At 41.8% G+C, this 22317-nt stretch overlaps 1 protein-coding gene across 2 annotated transcripts in view; it reads left to right on the forward strand.

Moving 5' to 3' along the window:
• The first annotated feature begins 780 nt into the window (after positions 1 to 780).
• The window catches only part of ADAMTS9 (ADAM metallopeptidase with thrombospondin type 1 motif 9), a 168164-nt gene continuing 146627 nt past the window's right edge, over positions 781 to 22317 (forward strand). For both annotated transcript variants that reach the window (XM_032211696.1, XM_032211697.1), the window contains exons 1-3: positions 781 to 1732; positions 2848 to 3260; positions 7116 to 7278. In XM_032211696.1, coding sequence (XP_032067587.1) covers positions 1609 to 1732; positions 2848 to 3260; positions 7116 to 7278 — 700 coding nt within the window. In that variant the 5' untranslated portion in view covers positions 781 to 1608. The remainder of the gene's footprint in view (positions 1733 to 2847; positions 3261 to 7115; positions 7279 to 22317) is intronic.

Raw genomic sequence — 22317 nt, forward strand, 5'->3', positions numbered from 1 at the left:
GGGTAACAATGTGGGTATAGGAGAGGCAGAGTGAGTACTATTTCTGGTGTGTCTAGAAATACATTCCCAATTATTTTTCTCCACAAGTGGGTTTACCTGCCCAATATATTCAGTTGCACTGATTCTGGCATGCCATATAGTCAGCCCTACATTTTTTTTTCTGAAAAGATGACACTGAATTCAATGAAGCCTATATCCAAGTACAACATACAAATTTTAAAAAAGTAAAAGTTACCACTTCTCTCCCCCCCCCCAATAGTTCATGTCTAAATAAACTTGCAGAAAAACCCACCCCAGGTTTAAATTACCCTGATTAAAAGAGTGCTAAAATAATACAAGTAAAACTTCAAAAGGGGGAGGGGAGAGTGTCTTAAATTATTTCTTAAGAAAAGCACCGGCAGGGTTTTTCCTTTAATCCCCCTGGCTGGTGATCCATTTTCCTTTTTATGTCTCTGAAAGAAAAAGGGAGAAAAGGAGAGAAAACCCTGCACTTTCCAGAAAATGTAAGTAAGATGCTCCATGGTCCCGGGTTAATTTTTATCAAGCGGGAAGATACATTAATGCAAGTTTGGTGGATCAGCGCCTAAGTTTAAGGGAGATTCAAAGGACATACTAGGGAGATTTCGGGAGGCAAAATCCTAACGGGAAAAGCGAAGGTGGCCACCGCTATAATAATAATAATAATAATAATAATAATAATAATAATAATAATAATAATAATAATAATAATAATAATAATAATAATAATAATAATAATAATATAATTCATATTGGGGGGGGAGGTTAAAAAAAGTGACGCGCTGCTCTTTCGGGCCGGCGCCTTCCCTGTCAGGGTGTTAAGTGAGAAAGGATCCCCTCCTGGAGGGAGATTTTTAAGAGGGAGAAGGGACGCTGAGGCGGCTTGGCCTTGGCCTCCCCCGCCACCGAAGGCAGGCATGAACTTCCCAAGCCCCAAAACTCCGCGGCCTCCGCGCCATCAAGCAGCAACCCCTCCGGCCGAGCGGCAAGCGAGAGGCATGAGCGCTTGCCTTCCCCACCTTCTCTCGCCTTTTGTCCCCTCCTTCCCGGGAGGCGGGAACTCTCGGATCCCGCCTCCACGGGAATCCTAAGACTTTCCAAGGACCCTGAAGTGCGGCGGAGAAACGGGGGGGAGGAGGCGGAGGGCGAAGAAGGGGAGCCGCAGCTTAGTGGGGCTGATTTTTTTCCTCTCTCTCTCTCTCTCTCTCTCTCCTCCGTCCCCTCCACCCAGCCCCTCTCGCTAAAAGCACGATGCTGGTGTTTATCCTCTCCCGGCGAGCTCGACTCCTTTTTCTCCTTTCGATCGACTGGCTCCAGGGCGGACAGTTCTCGCCACAGCCGAATCCCGAGAACCCCAATTAGATGAGCGCCATCCTCAAGTTTAATAAAAGTGAAGTCGGGGAAGGCGGTGTGGGGGGAGGAGGAGGAGGAGGAGGAGGGGAGCAAAGACCTCGGGAGTTTTGACAATAAACCACCTCTCCTCCCCTCTCCGCCCCCCCCTCCCCAAGCAACTAGAAGGGAGGACTTTGGGGAGGGGTGCCAAGGGGGGGTGGAAAGCTCGATCGCTGCAACCAAGCGGCACAAACCACCATGCAGCTGGTGTTATGGGCGGTAGGATTAAGCACGCTACTCTTGCAAGACTTCTTGAATAGAACCGGCGCAGCAACAGCAGCAGCAGCAGCAGCCAGAAAGCAAGGGAGGCATCTCCGACAAGGTAAGATGCTTGGCAGGAACTGAAGAGAGGTCTCCAGAGCAGAGCGCGAAGTTGTCGGAAAAGAGAGCAAGCGACTTTGGCGTTACTTTGTGTGAGGTCAGGTTGTGTTTCCTTTTTCTTCTTCCCCCCCCCACCCCATTCTTTACCCCCCTCCCTCTAACACTGCCGCAGGGGAGGAAAAAAATGGGCAAAAGCTCAGAAAGCGGTGTTAAGCCCGTTGAAGTTCTGTCTCTCCAGTCGACCAACAGCTCCGCCTACAAATGTATGCTAATTTTATTCATGGTGGCTCTTTTCGTGCATGTCCTAGAAAGCACCGATCAGGGAGTCACCAAGTGTCCTCTTGCCACCCCGAAAGGGAAGAGAGAGAGAGGGGGGGAGAGAGAGAGAGGGAGATAGAAAAAAAAATCACCCCTTCACCATGCATAACTGCAAGAATATCTCTTGATATTTTGGGCTTTTGCATTAAAGCTAATAAGGTGTTTTATTATTATTATTACTATTAAAATTATTATTATTAAATATTGCCAAAGAGCACAGTTTAAAACTCTTATTGGGGACAGTATTCTCTGAGAGTATGAGAAGCTTCTTGCAAAGCTTTTTTTAAAATACCTATTTCCTATATGATGAGTTTATATATTAATAGTATTAATATTAATAGTGAACAACTATTGTGTTCCCACCTGTAATGCTGCAGGGGGCCCTTTTAGAAGTATTATTTGAAGGTCCTAACTGAGTTTCTTTTTATGCTGCTTTTATGCTGCTGATGTGTGCTGTTCTCAGTGTTTAGCTTGGTTACATAAAGGCTAAAAATGAATTCAGCATCCTTTGCTGCCACTTTCTAAAATGCCAGCTTTTCACCTATCGGACTTTACATAACTTTAGGAATGTTGCGGAACTGAGTTGAGTTGGTAAAGGAAGGTGTTTGATTTGGCTGATAAAGTTTTAGAAGGGCTTTTTAATCGGTTCCAACAAGAATATTTCTTCCTAACTGGCTAAATTCATCTCCCTGTTGGACCAGCGCTGTAATTTAAAAAGTATTGTTAAATAGTTTGCGCATGCGTGCGCACTCCCACACCCCATATCCATTCATGGGCACCTATGTCAACTTTTCACAGCCAAACTGCTGGAGACGCTGAGAGAGTACGAGATTGTGATCCCGACCCGTGTGAATGAGCTTGGAGAACCGTTGCCTACAAAGGTGCACTTTCAGAGAAAGAAACGAAGCCTTCGTTCAGAAGCTCAGCCTTCGATTCTGGATGCTCCCTCTTCTCCCATCGCCTCCTCTTCTTTCAGTACCACCCAAGTGCATTATAGACTGCAAGCCTTCGGGCAGCACTTCGTTTTCAACCTCACGGCCCATTCGGGATTTATTGCCCCTCTCTTCACGGTCAGCTTCCTTGGACAACCCGAGGTTAACCAAACAAACTTTTACACCGAGGAGGAAAGTGATATTAAGCACTGTTTCTATAAAGGACATGTCAACACGGAGCCCCAACATACAGCAGTCATAAGCCTGTGTTCTGGGATGGTAAGTGTATAATCCTCCTGCTGAATCCAGGGTTTTGTTTACAGGATGCAAACCAAGAGCTTCTTAAGAAAAGATCTCAATTCCCAGCTTTGGATCTTGCTAGGAGAGTGGGAAGCACATTCTGTGTTAAAACCCTTTTTCTTTCTTGTCTTCTCCACGGCTTTCTTGGTTTTGATTGCAACAAAACTTAAAAGCACAGCAAAACTTTCTTCAAAGTTTCAACAGGGTGCCTTTCTTTCCCCCAGTTCTTTCCTAACCCCTGCCTAGCCACTTTCTTTCTTTTAGATTATAAATAACTTGTATCTAGCGGCAGGAAACTTAAGAAATCATTACTGGAGTATATGGCAAAACCTCAAGAATCAAAGGCTTTGCTTTTAAGGAGCTCTCAGTTTGATTGATGGGTGGGGAGAGAAGACGGGAGGGAAGTCTTGGGAGGTGCCAGCAACATGCAGTAGTCCTGAACCATTTCTGTACTTTCTCTCTTAAGGGTCATCCCCGACAGGTATTTTGGGAGCCTTGTTTTGTGCACTTGGCAACAGCTGTGTCCCTGAAGACTTTCAACATCTTAACATTAAGGAGACGCTGATGTTTGCCAGTGAAAACAAGGGAGGTGGGGTTTATCCCAGGTGGCTTTGGGGAAGAAGGGGCCACTGAGTGGGTTGGCGAGGAGCATTTGAGTCTGAACCGCAAACAAGGGTGGCACTTGAAGGCTGAGAGACATTTAAGGTGGAGGGAAGGCAAACAGAAACTGTGTAATTGATTCCTTCTCCCTCGCTCCCCCTAGGGACGAAAGTTTACTCCAGGCAGCTTGGAGTGCCAATGCTAAGAGCCAGTCACTCCCGTTTAATGGACTGAAAAAGGCAAGGAATTGTCAGCATGCAATACATTTGGACTGAGAGGAACCATTCCCACCACCCTTGGAACAGTGAAATGGTTTAGAAGTGAAGCAGTTGAGGGGGGAGAGTAAAGGAGAGGCTTTCAAAGCACCAAATCAGTAATTTGATTTTACTCCCGTTCCGCTTGAAAACTTATGCTCTAAGCAGCTCAAAGTTTGTTGTGGAGCTGGAGGGGGGCGAGGGTGGAATCATAGCTTAGTAGCTGTCTGCTCTGAGAGGTGAAGAAGTATGGGTTTGGTTTCCTCCAATAGATTTTCAAGATCTGTTCTGCAAATATAATTGGGTTTGGGGTGGGTGGGTGGGTGAGGGAGCTAAGCTTTTCTTTCCTTCTTCGGTATTCTAAAAAAAGGATGCAAGCCGCTGAGTTTAGCTATACTTACCAGCCAGGCCGAATTGTCCAGTTGGCAGTGCTCTATATCAAACAGGAAGGGGCTGCAGGAATGGGAAGCCCCCATTCACCACCACCGCTACCCCAAAACCATCTTGATTTCCTCCAGTTTGTACCGTGGTGGTCACTTTCTGGGCTTGTTGTTGTTATTGCGATGTTCTGACGCTTGGCGGGTGGGGCAGAGGAGGAGGAGGGCCGATACCGCCCTAGCATTCTCCCAAGGGAACCAGCAGGGCTGGTGGGAGTGTGTTTTTCCAGCCCTCCAGGCAAGGATTGCAAACAGGGTTGAAGCTGAAGAGGGAAACAGTTCACACCCACTTCCTGGTAGATAAGGCACTGCAGGACTTGGCATTTGCTTTCATGGAAGATCAACCTTAAGGGAGGCCGGAGGCCAGGCTCTTTTATGGAGACTTAAGGTGGAAAGAAGAGAAGGTTGTCCAGAAATAGGTCCAAAACGAATTAGGACAGGAGGAGCCCTCCCCCAAACTTGGAAGTAACCCATGGAATGTGGGGGAGGTAAGACTTTGTGGTATAGCATCTGCCTTTAGTGTGTGCAGTACGGCAAACAATGCCCTCTTGCTTTTATAGGATGTTTAGAGCAGTGTTTCTGAATTTTGTGTAGAAAGACACAGTGGATCTTTTCAATTTTTTATTAGAATAGAAGGAGCAGGTGTTTTTTTTAAAGACTTCTCTTATCTTATCAAGGAAACTCTTGGAAGGAGAGAGCTACCAATATCTGTAAAGTAAAATCATCCCTTTCACCCCTAGTTTGCATTTTTTTGTTACATACAGTCCTGAACTTGTGTTTGTGAGATACTGGCCTGGTGAAAGATGTGAAGGGGTCAATTACAATTATACTGCCTCACCTTAGGTCTCCAGGTTAATTTTCACTTAATATAAGAGAAAAATAAATTTAAAAAGTGAAAATTAACTGGGAGATCTTTTTTATAATTCAAGGTGGTGAACATATATTATACTCATTCCTGCTCCTATTTTCCCCACAACAACCCTATGGAGGTGGGGTGGGCTAAGAGAGAGTGAATGGCCCAGTGTCACCCTGCCAGCATTCATGGGTAAGGTAGAACTAGAACTCATAGTCTCCTGGTTTCCCACCTGGTGCTTTAACCTCTAGACCAAACTCCTTTCCAAGACATTGGATGAGCAACTAATTTGGGAGGCGGGTTTCATAAATTATGCCAACCACTCTCCAAATAGTATGCCCCAGATTTGTTGACCATAATGTAGGGTATTGTGGGTCTACAACAACTTGCCGAACTTACTGCAGCCAACATGCCACAGCCAACTCACTATGGGATAACTCTACATGGCCAACTCGCCATGGGACAATTCGCTGTAGGACAAGAGTTATACTAATATCAAAGAAATAGTGGAATAGAATCATTAAAGAAAGGATGCCAAAGGAGGGACAAAATGAAATGTAAATGACAAAAATTACAATAATTTTGTAATTACTTTAAATAATTAAATTGAAAGGTTGAATTGTCCCACAGCGAGTTTTGTGTGATGAGTTGACCATAGTGAGTTGTCCTGCAGTGAGATAGTGAGTTGGCCATGGTAAATTGGCTGTGGTGAATTGGCTGTGGCAAGTTGGTCATGGTGAGTTGAATGGCAAGTTGGCCGGCAAGTTGGCTGGCAAGTTGGTCATGGTGAGCTGGCTGGCAAGTTGGCCATGGTGAGTTGGCTGCAGTGAGTTGGCCATGGTGAGTTGGCTGTGGTAAGTTGGCCATGGTGAGTTGGCTGCGGTGAGTTGGCCATGGTGAGTTGGCTGTGGTAAGTTGGCCATGGTGAGTTGGCTGCGGTGAGTTGGCCATGGTGAGTTGACTGCGGTGTGTTCTCCCATACTGTGGGATTGTGGCAGTGTCTGGAAGGCCTTATTGCTGGACAAGCTGGCATTAAAAAACTGTATGTCTCCTTCAAATTGTGCTTGGTTGCTGGTGACTTCTTGGACAGAGCCATTCAGCTAACTTTCCAGCAGTACAAAAGTGGTTTGCCGTTGCATTCTTCCAGTTGACATCGTCAAGTTCCCAGGTTGATATTATAGCTTTCTGGAAGTCTCCAGTGCAAGTACTAACCAAACTTGCACATCCAAAGGTGACCAACCACTGCAAGCTGTTTTAAGTAAAGGTCAACTCAGGTTGGCAACTGAGTGTACATTCAAGAAACCACAGCTAGCCATGTTTTCTACATGGTTAGGCAGGTGTGAGAGCCTTCCTGAAGTAGCCTATCAAATTATAATTTTGTTGTCACCCAAGGGGAAAATGATTGCACATATGGGAGCAATTATATCGACTTGAATGTGCTTGATTTAATTTTCATGAGGAAGTAAAAGTAATTTTGTGGCTTCATCCCGGATTTTTTTTTTGGAGCATAGCCTTTACTTTGGCCCCAAAAAGAGCTGACATTCAGGAAGTTTAGGAACGATCAAACATATAAACGAAACCAGAAAAAAAAATACCTTGTGAGTCTGAGAAACAGCTACAGTTCTCAGCAGAAGATTTATAAACCTCTGTTAAACTTTGGTGGCTTCATTTATTTTTCATTCCTTCTCAGTTAGGCACATTTAGGTCTCATGATGGAGAATACTTTGTAGAGCCTCTCATACCACCTGATCAAGAAGAATATGAAGAACAGCATAAAAAGCCACATATTGTCTACCGACATAGTGTATCACCATCATTCTCACCAAGGAACAAGCAGACCTGTGACATTTCAGGTACTTTCTGTTTATATTTTCTCAAGTCTTTGGTCTGAATTGGTAAAATAACTTACTAATAACTTACTTATTATACTACAATACTATTCTGTTCCTAAGATCCAGCATGAAGAACTGATTGTATCGGATTTTTCTTTACTCTAAAAATAGTAAACCAGAATTGATGACACTACTAATAGAGATCTCCTGAGGTGAAGCTCAGCCGCTTTCGTCTCTCATTACATGTGGTTTATATTCTTTTTATAGGTAGTCCTCAACTTACATCCACAATTTATGTTGCTAAGTGAGACATTTAACTGAATTTCATCCTATTTTATGACCTTTCTTGCCGCAGTTATTAAGTGAATCACTGCAGGTATTAAGTTAGTCACACGACTTTTAACACCATTGACTTTGCTTGTCAGAAAAGATGATCACATGACCCCAGGACGGTCATAAATATGAGCCAGTTGCTGAGCATCCGAATTCTGATCATGTGACCATGGGGATGTTGCAATGGCCATAAGAGTTAAAAAAGGATTTAAAAAGTCACTTTTTTCATTGCTTTTGTAACTTCGAGTGATCAGTAAACGAATGGTTGTAAGTCAAGGACTACCTATATTTCATTATGGTTGAATCTGGAAATGAGGCCTTAGCTTCCTTCTATGAAAAATATAATACGGTGTTCACTTTATAGTACCTCAAGAAAGAGAGGCAAACTTTCTCCAACTGATTTGTGGTTACACCCCAGAATTCTGAGTTGATATAATTTTGTTTCATGATTTATGTGTTTGTTTATTCAATTTCTATAAATTGATTGAGAATGCAGTCCAAACAGAGAAAACTTTAGCTGCCATCCAGAGTTCCTTCCACTCTCTGCCCATCACCAAATGTGTCCTGCTTGAGTCTTCTTCGGGCGAGGCCTTCCTGACAGTAGACATAAGGAACAAGATCAGATTCCTTCCCCTCAAAATCAGAGCTAAGAAACAGAACAAAGTTATGGGATTATGCAACTTAAAAGTGATTGATTTCTTTATTCATTACACTAAAATAAATAAAACTACAAAGGCTGCATCAGCTGTGTTTATCGATTAGAAAACTAATATGTAAGATTACTACTTATTGTATCAACCTGTTATATATATATAAATCCAGATGAAACATTTGGGTTCCAAATTAATGCTGACTGCAAAAATCATACCCTAGTTGTAATTGCATCTTCTTAATAAAAAAGAAATAATACGTGATATGCATAATATGTGACTATGTACAGCACGGTAAAATTCAAGTGATGTGAGAGGAAGGGTGCAATCCAGTGGTGGTATTCAGCCGGTTCGGACTGGCTCGGGTGAACCAGTAGTGGCGACCTGTGGGCTCACCCGCCCCTGCGCTATGGTGTCCTATTTCACCACATTTTCTAAGAAGCTGTGTGCACAAGCAAAGCACATGCATGGAAGGCCACACACATGTGCAGAAGGCACGCGTGGGAGCAAACCAAGCATGTGCACGCCCTCGCTCACATTTTTGGTGTGCGGCAAATCGGTGGTAAAAATTATGTTAAACCCACTTCTGGTTCAATCAGAGATGATAAATAGCATAATTTGGCAGTATAGTTGTCATGGCTTCTTGCATCATTCTGAGAAAAAGGAAGTCAAAGGCTTAGTAAGTGCTAACGAACACTAGACCTGTATATCCCTATAAATAATATTTAGCATGTATTTTTGTAATCTCGATTTAAAATTAGTAAATAATAAACCACACTTTAAATTTGGTAAGTGACTTACGTGCTGTTTCGAGTAATTGCTACCTATAAAGTATATGGTTAATTTCCTCGTGTTGGAGAGAGGGGAGCAGGATTTTATGGCAGCTATAAACCGTGAGCTCAAGGGTTTCTGTTCCATATTTCATATTCTAAGCAACTGTACTGGCATTCGGTATATAAGGATACATAGAAAATGAGGGAGACTTGCAATAGAACTTAGTTTGGAAGAGGTGCTTTGGAACATGAGCACCACACCTGGCTGTGATTCATTGAAGGAAGCTTGATTGTTTCCAGGATTGTGCAGCTTCTGGAAGTGGATACGACTGCTTTAATGAGTCACAGACTGGATGGCATCCGCATTACTGCACCTTCTGAAGCACATCTTTCAAATCCAGTCCAAAGGATTGGGCAGCCATAGGTATTGAGCTGTACAGATAATGTAGATAATATCTAATCAGCCTTTCCCAAGTAGGAACTCTCCAGATGTGTAATGGGAAGGGATGAGTAGAAGCAGTGGTGGGATGCAAATAATTTAACAACCGGTTCTCTGCCCTAATGACCAGCTGGGTAGGCGGGGTTCAATGGTCATGTGATTGGGTGTCACTCACATTGATGGGCTTCATCTTAGCTGTTACAATGTAATTAAGGATTAACCAGAGAGGCAGTTTCTGTAAGCAGGGCAATAAAGATTGGGCTAGAAACAATACCAGAATGTTTCCTTCCTGCCTTTTTTACAGGATTAGTCCTGTAAAGTGGAAAAAAACAAAATGAGATTTCTTCCAACAACCGGTTCTCCGAACTGCTTAGAAAGTTAACAACCAAATAGGTGCGAACTGGCTGAATCCCACCACTGATAGAAGTATTAATGCAACCAGGAACCATCATGCAGAGATGTAACAATTTCATCCTATTAGATCATGTAAGAGGACAGAGAACACAGGAGAGAGAATGGTACCTCTCACAAGGCTTATATGGTTCTTCCAAGGGTTGCTGCTGGACTATGCCATTCTGGTTTCTCTCTTCCAGCTGAATCTGCTCCCTCCTTTGAGATCAGATACAGGAGATTCAGAACAGTTGGAAAGAAACATGGAATCTGGCACAATTCATCAGCAACCCTTGGAAGATTGAAGCAACAGATCCCAGACCTCAACAAGGCAAAGGTAGTTGGAAGGATCCCAGCAAACTGTTTGGACATTTTTCTTCTCTGTCTTTCTACCCCCCTCCCCCCAACCTTTTCAAGTCTTTCATTGTCACTTCGAACAGAGAGATAGGGGGAGATTAGGGCCATCTTCCTTTCTTTCTTTTTAATGGTATTGCTTGATTTCCTCTACTTGATTGAATATTTACTTGGAGCACATCAGAGGTTGTTTACTTCTCGAGAAGAACCAGGTTTCATTATTCAGTTTCTCAGTCATCGTCAGAGCAGAGACTGCTGTGCTGGTCACTGCTGGCCTTAAATATATCTGGGAGGCACAATACCTACAGACCATGAGGTCCTCTTCTTTGACCTTTTTGTCGGAGAGTGGCTTGCTCCAAAAGCGCAGGGCAGAGGGGAGGAGTAGTAGCTTTTGTCAGCTTCATCACTGTGACTTGCTTGCTGATGTCCCTTTGTGTAGGGTGACTTCATCAGTCACAGATGCCAGCCAACCCGAGACAAAGAAATAATCTCATTGTCACTTAGAAGCTTCCAGGAAGACACTTTGTGTTTACAGCAGCCCCAGAACAAGTTATGTTTTGCACATGGCTTCTTATCAGCAAAGTTTGATTAACTAATGGAAACTAATCAAGGAGAGAAGCCACCTAGAATTAAGAAGAAATTTCCTGACAGTTAGAACAATTAATCGGTGGAACAACTTGCCTCAGAAGTTGTGAATGCTCCAACACTGGACGTTTTTAAGAGGATATTGGACAGCCATTTGTCTGAAGTGGTATAGGGTTTCCTGCCTAAGTAGGGGATTGGACTTGAAGATCTTCAAGGTCCCTTCCAACTCTGTTATTCTATTAGTAGCTGGATACCCATGCTTTGCGACAAAACTATGTGATTGGTCTATGCATGAGAAATTCGGTTCACAATCCGTTGGCTCAGTGGTGGTCGGTGAATGAAACACATAAGGAAATATCATTCCTGCTGCCTTGAGTCCAGAAGCAGTTCCATAGGTGGAAGGCATAGACATTTTGGTGAGGTTCCGACATTTAGTACTGTAAGGAGCTCCAGGCCGCTCCTGAGTGAAGGGGTGGAACGTCTGCCAGTTTGAACTGAGATAACAGGATGTGAGGCAACTGGCAGTTGGAACAGTTCTTTTCAGGTGGGGCAGGGGAGTAGCATATCTAACTCCTTAGCATCAGGGTGTGTTAATATAAGGCAATTGGCAGTTGGAACAGAGTTCTTTTCAGGTGGGGAGTACAACTGCTTAGCATCAGAGTGTGTTAATTACTATGTAAAAATACTAATGATCTGATGGTCATTTCAAAAAATCCTTTCTTAGTGAGCACCTAGAAGCCAAGAGGAACATACATGCCGAATTTCAAGTTTGTAGGCTTTACGGTTCTGGAGGTTATGTGATGAGTGAGTGGTACTTGGCGGATGGATGGATGGATGGATGGATGGATGGATGGATGGATGGATGGATGGATGGATAGATAGATAGATAGATAGATAGATAGATAGATAGATAGATAGATAGATAGATAGATAGATAGATTCTAGTTAAAGAAGAACATTGCAAATGCAGAACTACCTTAAAGACTCATTCATAATAGTTCAGCTAAAGTCTTGTTGGCCAAGAGTTGAATACAGTTTCATGAGAAATGAAAGGTTTCTCATATACTATTAGCTTTTAAATATTTCCTAAATGTAAAAATAATTTATGTGGTCATTTCCTTCCATCTAAGGAAGACATTACACTAGTTCTCTGGAACTAGTTCTCTGGAACTTTATCCTTTATTTCCTGGAGGATGACAAAAAATACTGACTTTTTCTAAATGGTATTCTGAGAGATTTTCTTCTTACCTTTTACAGTTCAAAATAGGTTATAAAAACTGCTAATGGGAAACCTCCCTCACAGGAGGGAAAAAATTATTCTAGAATAAGATACAAATTCTCCATCATATTTAAGAGCAGGAAAATTGAGTAGATGCTGATTTCAGCAGATGGGAAACCATCCAACAATTTCTCAAGGGCAGAAATGCACTAAGTGATACCATTACTGGAGAGGTTCCCACCTTATGTCTTTCCTTGTGCTTTAATTGAAGTGTGGGTAGCTTGGCAGGCTACAGACCCCTGGAAGGTTGACTGTATGGTGCGAAGAAGGACATTCATATTCTTTGTCCATGTTGTAATTGAATAGGTTCAAAAATACCACTCATTACCATCTCTCTACCCTCTTCACTACTGAAAGAATTGCTAAAGCAAAACCTCTTTCCTCAGACAGAATAAGAGTTGGTAGAGAAAAAGCAGCCCACACCTAAAATTGTCTAGGAAGAAATTGGATATCAAAATGTGCTAAATTTACTATCTATCTACATGTACATGTACATCTACAGTACACTTACACATATATGTACATTGTACATATACATTTTGTTCATTTGTTTATTAAATTTCTACACTGCCTATCTCACCTAAGTGACCAAGTGGTTTACTTTAATAAAACAATAGTTAAAGGTAAAGGTTCCCCTTGAACATATGTGCTAGTCGTTCCTGACTCTAGGGGGTGGTACTCATCTCCATTTCAAAGCCGAAGAGCCAGCGCTGTCCAAAGACGTCTCTGTGGTCATGTGGCCGGCATAATGGCAAAGGCGCACGGAACGCTGTTACCTTCCCACCAAAGGTGGTTCCTATTTTTCTACTTGCATTTTTACATGCTTTCGAACTGCTAGGTTGGCAGAAGCTGGGACAAGTAACTGGAGCTCATTCCATTAAGCAGTGCTAGGGATTCGAGCTGCCAACCTTCTGACTGACAATCTCAGCATCTTAGCCACTGAGCCACTTTTAATAAAAGAATATAAACACAAATACAGATAAAAAACAGTTAGGAACAAAGTTAAACCTTATAAGATGAAAGTAGAGATGAAAGATTAAAAAGAATGTAAAGGCTAAAAATTAGCAAACAGTGGGAATAGCTTCAAGCTGCCAGCCATCTCCAAGATTGCCTCTTATTCTTAGATATCCACACTAATTGGCAGAGCCTGGTCTTTATATTTTTCCAGGAAAACAGAAGGTTGGGGGCTCACCTCATCCACAGAGGATATATCCATCTCCTACCAGTAGTCATGCCAGCCACATGACCACGGAGATGTCTTTGAACAGCTGGCTCTTCAGGTTTGAAACAGAGATGAGCACTACCCCCTAGAATCAGGAACAACTAACACATACTGTATGTGCGAGGGTAACCTTTACCTTATCTTTGCCAGTAGTTGGAAAGCACTGGACTAATACCATTGAGGCACTGCTCATAGTAGCACAAGAGCAGACACTAAACACCAGGTCCATAGTAGCAAGGATCTACCATGCTACACAGGATCCGAAGTGCAGAGACAGTCCAACATAGAGTGACAGATTGCAAGATGTAGGCAGGAACAAGATACACTGAAAAGTACAAGTAGCTGGCTATTGTGGGCAGGAACATCTGCACAGTGCATAGGCTAGACCCTTCCAAGACCAGATGGGAAATTCTATAGAAAGTCATAGAGAGTCATAGTGCTAAGATCCTTTGGGACTTCCTGATCCAGGTAATAGCTAATCAACCACAGGTATCATTTTTTTTAAAATTTATTTATATGCCGCCCTTTTCCCTGAGGGGACTCAGGGCGGCTCACAACTCAAGGGAGGGGAAATACAAACAAATAACAAAAAAACATAAAACCATACACAGTTAAAAGCACAACAGTCATACCATTCGAGTGGTAACAGATACAAAGCAGAAGACAACAGTGGTGATAGAAATAGTAATGCCAAGTGACAGACATATCAGGAAGAAAGAAAGAGAAGCAGGAGAAGTACCAGGGTCTCAAAGATGAAATTGGATGTGGAAAATAAAGGTCAAAGTGGTCTCAGTGGTGGTAGGAACTCTTGGGGCTGGGAATCCTAAACGGAATGTGGCTCAAACAATTCCCAGGAACAGCATTAAAGCTCTCTGTCCAAAAGAGTTGCAGTGCTAGGAAGAACAAAGATACTGCTCAGAAGGCTCAAACTCCCAGGCCTTTTGTAGAAGATCCAAGGTTGAAGACCCAGACCACCCATAGGTTGAGAAGGGAATTTTTATGTAGTGCTTTACAGCCCGCTCTAAGCGATTTACAGAGTCAGCATATTGACCCCAACAATCTGGGTCCTTGGAAGGATGGAAGGATGAGTCAACTTTTAACTGGTGGGGATCGAAATCCTGGCAGTGGACAGAGTTTGCCTGCAATACTGCATTCTAACCACTGCATCACCACAGCTCTTAATTCTGATTAAATTCCTATTTAATTAAATTAATTTTGATTAGAATAGTAGAAGAGTAGAACAGTGAGAGGACAGTGAGAAATGCACCACGACTCTGTGCAGAGGAGAGAATGTTCAGATCAGACTTTTGTTCTCAGGCAGGTCATTGAAAATGAATGGGCATAGGAAAGTTTATTGTACTTTGTTGATTTAGAGACAGTGTATAATAAAGCGAATAGCCTTGAATTCTGGGATGTTTTCTGCAAATGTGCAGTTGATGGTTCTTTGCTGAATGTAATATGGACATAAAGCAAGCATGAGAATAAACAGAACCTCGAATGGTTTGACACTAAGGATGCTGTTAATTGCTTAAAATATTTATGGGCGGAAATACAGAAATTCTAAGATGTGCCTACGCTAGTAGAAAGATAGCGGATATGGCGTGGTCTATTGTGAAAAATGAATGTTTCTCAAAAGGAGCTGAATGGCTTACATACAGTATAACAACATGCTTTGGCTCACTGTGTTATGTGTTATAATTGAGAATGCCAGGAGGAATACAAAGGTAAGTTGGAATGCAGTCAGAATTGGGAAGAATTGGGGAGAGACAGGAATGAATGGATGCTGAGTGAATGTAGACTGAATACACAAATGAGAAACCTAACACAAATGAAGAACATTGTGATGGCTTGATCAAACAGAATGAATGAAGCCTCGAAGACGAAGAAACAGTGAATGGGTGGAGAGGAAGGGAAAGTTAGGGTTATGTGAAGCTGAGATCCTCAGAAAGGGAGGTGAAAAGTTTAAAGGTGAACAGGTGTATGGATGAGAGGATGCACAGGTGGATTGCAAGGATAGGTATGGAGAGGTATAAGCAGTGATGCTTCAGCTAGGTTCCTTTTCTTTTGCTTACCTCATATCTTTAATTTCTTTGCTATTCTTCATTCCTTTACTGGAATAAATACGGATAACCTCAACTTAAAACCACAATTGAGCCCAAAATTTATGTTGCTAAGCGAAACAGTTGTTCAGTGAGTTTTGCCCCATTTTACAACCTTTTTTGTCACAGTGGTTAAATGAATCACTGCAGTTGATAAGTTAGTAACGTGTTTGTTTAAGTGAATCTGGCTTCCCCATTGACTGTGCTTGTCAGAAGGTCCCAAAAGCTGATCCCATGACCCCGGGACATTGCAAATGTCATAAATAGGACCAATTGCCGAGTGTCGGAATTTACAATACAATACAATGCAATAGCAGAGTTGGAAGGGACCTTGGAGGTCTTCTAGTCCAACCCCCTGCCTAGGCAGGAAACCCTATACCGTTTCAGACAAATGGCTATCCAACATCTTCTTAAAGACTTCCAGTGTTGGGGCATTCACAATTTCTGGAGGCAAGCTGTTTCACTGATTAATTGTTCTAACTGTCAGGAAATTTCTCTTCAGTTCTAAGTTGCTTCTCTCCTTGATTAGTTTCCACCTATTGCTTCTTGTTCTACCCTAAGGTGCCTTGGAGAACAGTTTGACTCCCTCTTCTTTGTGGCAACCCCTGAGATATTGGAACACTGCTATCATGTCTCCCCTAGTCCTTCTTTTCATTAAACTAGACATCCCCAGTTCCTGCAACTGTTCTTCATATGTTTTAGTCTCCAGTCCCCTAATCATCTTTGTTGCTCTTCCCTGCACTCTTTCTAGAGTCTCCACATCTTTTCTACATCGTGGCAACCAAAACTGAATGCAGTATTCCAAGTGTGGCCTTACCAAGGCATTATAAAGTGGTATTAATACTTCACGTGATCTTGATTCTATCCCTCTGTTTATGCAGCCTAGAACTGTGTAGGCTTTTTTGGCAGCTGCTGCATACTGCTGGCTCATATTTAAATGGTTGTCCACTAGGACGCCAAGATCCCTCTCACAGTTACTACTATTGAGCAAAGTACCTCCTATACTGTACCTGTGCATTTCATTTTTCTTGTCTAGATGTAGAACCTTACTCTTTTCACCATTGAATTTCATTTTATTAGATAGTGCCCAATGTTCAAGTTTGTCAAGATCCTTCTGTATCTTAAGCCTATCTTCTGGAGTGTTGACTATTCCTGCCAGCTTGGTATCATCTGCAAATTTGATGAGTTCCCCATTTATTCCCTCATTCAAATCATTGATGAAGATGTTGAAGAGTACTGGGTCTAAAACAGAGCCTTGGAGTACTCCACTGCATACTTCCCTCCATGTAGATGAAGTTCCATTGAGGAGTACACGTTGAGTGCGGTTGGTCAGCCAGTTACGAATCCATCTGGTGGTGATGCTGTCTAACCCACATTCTTCTACTTTATCTAGTAGTAGGTTATAGTCTACCTTATCAAATGCCTTATTGAAGTCCAAGTAAACTATATCGACGGCATTCCTCTGGTCCACTAATTTCTCACTTTGTCAAAGAATGCAATAAGATTAGTCTGGCATGATCTGTTTTTGACAAACCCATGTTGGCTTTTGGCTATTATTTTGTTTACTTCTAGGTGTTTGCTAATCCGTTGCTTTATTATCTTTTCCAGAATCTTCCCTGGTATTGAGGTCAGGCTGATAGGTCTTCCTGGATCTATTTTTTTTCCTTTTTTGAAGATGGGAACCACATCAGCTCTTTTCCAGGCCTCTGGTAGTTTCCTGGTACTCCAGGATCTCTGAAAGATATAGTTCAGTGGTTCTGAGATCTCATCTGCCAGTTCCTTCAGAACCCTGGGGTCTAATCTGTCCAATCCTGGTGATTTCAACTCGTCTAGGGTAGACAACTGCTCACTTACCATTTTCTTCCCTATTTCAATTTGTGTTGCTAATCTGGTTTTTGTGGTGCTGTTTTTGATAGGTTGGACTGTTTTATTCCTTTGTGTAAAGACAGATGCAAAAAAATGAGTTAAATAGTTCTGCTTTCTCCCTGTTGCTTGTCACTTTTTTGCCACTTTCTCTCAGCAATGGACAATTGTTTCCTTAACATTTTTCTTGTTTTTAACATGTTAGAAGAAGCTTTTTTTGTTGTTATTTTTTACTTTTGTGGCAAGCCTTTTTTCATTGTGAGCCTTAGCTTTCCTTAATTCATCTTTACAGGATTGGGCTATTTGCAGATATTCTGCCTTAGTTATGTCCCCCTCTTTTCACTTTTTATACTTATCTTTTTTGTCTTTCAATTTGTCAGAGAATTCTTTATGCAGCCATGCTGGTTTCTTTTGGGAACCTCCTCTTTTATTTGGTCTATTTCTTTTAAATAATTTAAATCCTTTAAATCCTTCTAGCTATATGTTCCATTTGTGGGTTTCATCCCACCAAGTTTCTGTAAACCAAGTTTTTGAGTCCATTTTGATTGATCCTGTGTTTACTGTCTACATAACCTGTGTTATGCCTGACTGCCCCTATTTTAATGCCACTTGTATGATTCATACCCATGGTATGGCACTTACTATTAAATGCTTGGTTTTGCTTGACAGCAGGAGTGATAATCTTACCCGTACAAACATCTATGTTACATGAACTGATATTCCTATGAGTTTTAGATTGCTGGGGACAGAAATGTTCTGTATCAATTAATTCTCTGTCCCCGCTGTTCAATTTAAATGTTTATCCAGAAAATCTGAATTTTGATCCCATGAGGTTGCTGCAACTGTCATAAGTGTGAAAAACGGCCGTAAGTCACTTTTTTCAGTACCGTGGAAACTAAACGAACTGTTGTAAGTTGAAGACTACCTGTATTCGTTAACCTAAGAGAGAAATGTTCAGATCAAGACAGATCTAGAATGTACTGTGTGAAGATTCCAAAGTCAGGTCAGGTACGGGGAAACTGAAAGATAATTGTTTTTAAAATGAAAGGGAACATAATTTATATCAATCCCCATTTCTTTTAAGCTAAGAAAGAACATCTTACCTGATGAATTTCCCATGACTCACATATAATTTTTGGCGCTATTTCAAAGTCATATTTCCACCCATTAGAGCAGAGGCTGCTTCCTTCCTGCCTCCCCACTTTCCTCTTATCTCCCGTTTAGCTTAATAGAACACTTCCTGTTTCCAGGTCAAGTCCTTAGAGGGTCTAGGTGTGTCACATGGCAGATGGGAAAAAATGGGTGAAAGGAACATAGAGAGAACAGATGGGAAACACACGGCATATCTTGCCTGCATCACATCAGGATGTGAGTGATCTCTTGCCTTCAGGTTCATATCAATCAAAGGGATGTGTGTGTCTCAATTATGCATCAGAGAAGTAGCCTGTTGTGAGAACTTCATTTGGTCACAGAGCTTTCCATTGATCACAGGATTTCAGCCCACAGGATTAAATCTCTCTATATAAACTACCACTCACTCATCACGAAATCTCCAAAATGGTAAAGCCTACAAACTTGAAATTTAGCACGTATGTTCCTCTTGGCTTCTGGGGGCTTGCTAAGAAAGGATTTTTCAAAATGACCATCACATCATCAGTATTCCTTATACAGTATTATATTAACACGTGTCGATGCTAAGGAATTACACGTTCTACTCCCCCTCCCCCTCGCTAGACTGGGCCAGCGTGTGACTCATCTGGCCTGCGGACGCTACCTGTCAATTTATCAAACCCAGTTTCATAGAGAAGTACTGGTATCCAGTTGGCAGCATATATTGAAGGCAATGCAACTTACAAGTGCAGGGGAATTTGCCCTCAGTTGAAAGGACAGTCAGTTTTAGCCTTAATTATCCCACATAGCTCTCTGGTGTTAGCCAAGTTCAGACAGTATCCTTTGCCACCCCAGTCTGGAGAAATTGGGCATTGGCTGTAGGTGCTTCTGGCAGCAAAATGTATCTTTTGTGATTGAACTACTGTTGTTGGAATTTAAATCTTGTTTTGACTGTAATAGATCAATCTGAATTGCCAACTACAGAAGATGCAGTTGATGTTTCTGTTCTTTTTAAGTTTGTTGTGCCTGCAGCCTTGGAGCTTGTCAACAATAAATATTGCACACTGGTAGTTCTGATGTGTTAAGATCTGGTTGCAACAGCACAGAACTGAATGTAGCTACCAGTAGAGTTTTCTAGTCATAAGCTCAGATCAGTGCCAATTGTGATTCTTTATGCCAGCATCCCTGTTGAGTGGGTCTTTCAGATCTGAGCTTCAAATAACTCTGATCTAAACATTTCCAGTTATTGTAGGGAGGGGAAGTGAAGGGGACAGCCAGGAGAAGGAAGGGATTGGGAACTTAAAAATAACTTTAATAAAGAAAGGAAATTTCTCATACCAGATTTTAGGAGCTGAGTCTTTCCTGAGTTTTTGAGGTAGGATACCGAGAGAGGAATTAAGATTTGCTTCATGATAAAGAAAGGGAGAATAGTTAAAAGGTCAAGAATTAGATTTTTATTGCTAGAGATAGAGTGATATCAAGTCCTAGCACTATGAAACACAGGATGTTCATTTCACATCCTCTTATAGTCTAGTTTAATAGTTCCTCGCATATTTTTCTACAGGATATACCAGAAGATGGCTTCAATCAATCACGCTTAAAGGAAACTCTTTGAATTCACGGGTCAGGTTACCCTAGATAACACGTTCCATTGAATTCTGTGGTTTTGCTCTAAACCTGATTTCTCCATGGACCTTTTTCATTATTTGCAAAATTAGTACTAGTGGAATTTATTTTTTTAATCTATCGAGTTGGCTGTTAGAGTATATCTCTGCCTTTTGAGTTCTGTTGTCATGATTTTATTGCTTCTCAGAATAACAAGACATCCAAATGAGTTACTACTGAGTTAGATTTATGACCATCACAGCCAGTGGTGGGTTTCAATTTATCTTACTACCAGTTTGCTCATGCGCACACACTCGTGTAACGCTTCTGTGCATACGCAGAAGCATCTGGGCAGGTGGGTGGAGCCTCCTGCGGCAGCCACTCTCGGTTTGCCCGATCACATCTTACAATCACGATATGCAGGCTCCATTACTGTTGTATGTCGAGGACTACTTGTACCAGTTTTGGGACTTAGCTTCTGCAGGCTGTGGTTGAATAGAGAATGGTTTGGGCAACATTCATAGAATATAAATGTATCAGAACATTGGAATGTTTGCTGGGGAATTCTGGGAATTGAGTCCACACATTTTAAAGGTCTCAAAGTTGGGAATCACCACTCTATCTGCGAGACCGTCTTCTGCCACATACCTCCCAACGGCTGATAAGATCGCACAGGGTGGGCCTTCTCCAGGTGCTGTCAGCCAGACAATGTCGGCTGGCGGCTCCCCAGTGGAGGGCCTTCTCTGTAGCCGCTCCGACCCTATGGAATGAACTACCCCCAGAGAACCGGACCCTACCCACTCTCATTGCCTTCCGAAAGGCTATCAAAACCTGGCTATTCTGCAGGCCTGGGGCTGTTGACCTCATGACCGAGGTCCAGCCCCGATTAGACTGGGTGCATGATGTGGTTTTTTAATCTGTTTTCCTCCGTTTTTTTAACTCTTCACTTTTTAAAAATTTATTTCTGTAAGCCGCCCGGAGTCCTTCGGGATTGGGCTGCCTATAAATTTATTAAATCAGATCAAATCAAATCTAGATGGTCAGGTGGCTAGGATCAAATATGTTGAAGCATGTGATTTGTTTAGTTGTGGCTTTTGTTAGCATGTTTGTTTGTTTGTGGCTTGTAGTATAATATGGTTCAATCATCAGAGAAGGGCTCATGTAGGTATCATCTTTGTTTCTGTGGAATCTTAAAGATCTGCTTGCAATGCAGTTATTTCAGAAGCATGGAAGCACTTCCACATTGAAAGGATTAGCCAGTGATGTCACCCAGGGGATGCCCAGTTGGAGTTCCTTTCACATCCCCTGGCTAGAGCTGGAGCAAAGGATGGCAGCTCATCCCGTCCCATGACAATACTCAGGGTCTTGAACATGGATTTGCTAACTTCCAACCCAGCTTCCTAACCACACGACCCTTTGTGGTCCTAAAGATCTGGTTTTGGTTATACACTAGTGTAGAAATTGTATCACTTCCTTTTCCCTGAGAGATGATCATGTCCCTGATCTTTTGTGGGAGACTGGTTTAGGAATGCTCCACATCCTGTAAGTTCTACAACCTGTGCACAACAACAGGACTTTGCATTGTCAAGCAGCTGAATAAGAAATAGCAAAATCATGGCTGTATTGTTTTTAATTAAATATTCTTATTTTTAAGGATGAGCTGGTGTTTTCCAAACGGAATTCCAATCCAGCTTATTACATTAGCCAGTAGCCAATTCTAGGAGTGGAAGTAATAGGAGAGTATAGGGAGAAGGGTTTGTAAGGAAGGTCTGTAAGTATTTCTTTTTTAAAAAAATATATTTTTATTTTATACACATAAGCACATCAACAGAAACAAACACGTAACTTAAAAACAACATAGGAACAATAAGTTCCATCGTATATCATACCGCAGTTCCGAATCGGTTTCTTTGCAGTTAGTATTTTCCCTACTATACATTTCTATCTTGCGTTCATAATCTCCTTGTTTGTTATCCATTTTTATGTACAATTCTTTATTTATTTATACTTAGCTACTTATGACCAAATATTATTTACCTATATTATTCTTTACATTTTTACTGTCATTTATTCTCTTACATACAGTTATAGATATTCATTCACATAGTTATTCTTTTTCTTTGCCATTCTTATATTATTATTATTCCATTTAAGAGGTTATAAAGTATAGTTTGGAATGCTTTGTTTACCATCCTTCACCCCTGCTATGACACCACCTTGTTTTCTCTTTCTTTTCTTTTCTCCCTCCCTCCCTTCTCTACTTCCTTCCTTCCTCCTCTCCATCCCCTTCTTCCTTCCCAGGTCTGTAAGTATTTCTAATAGAACTTCAAAAAATTAATAAGCAAAAGTGGTGTAATC

The sequence above is a fragment of the Thamnophis elegans genome, chromosome 2 (genome assembly GCF_009769535.1).
Source record: "Thamnophis elegans isolate rThaEle1 chromosome 2, rThaEle1.pri, whole genome shotgun sequence".
Classification (NCBI taxonomy): Eukaryota; Metazoa; Chordata; class Lepidosauria; order Squamata; family Colubridae; genus Thamnophis; species Thamnophis elegans.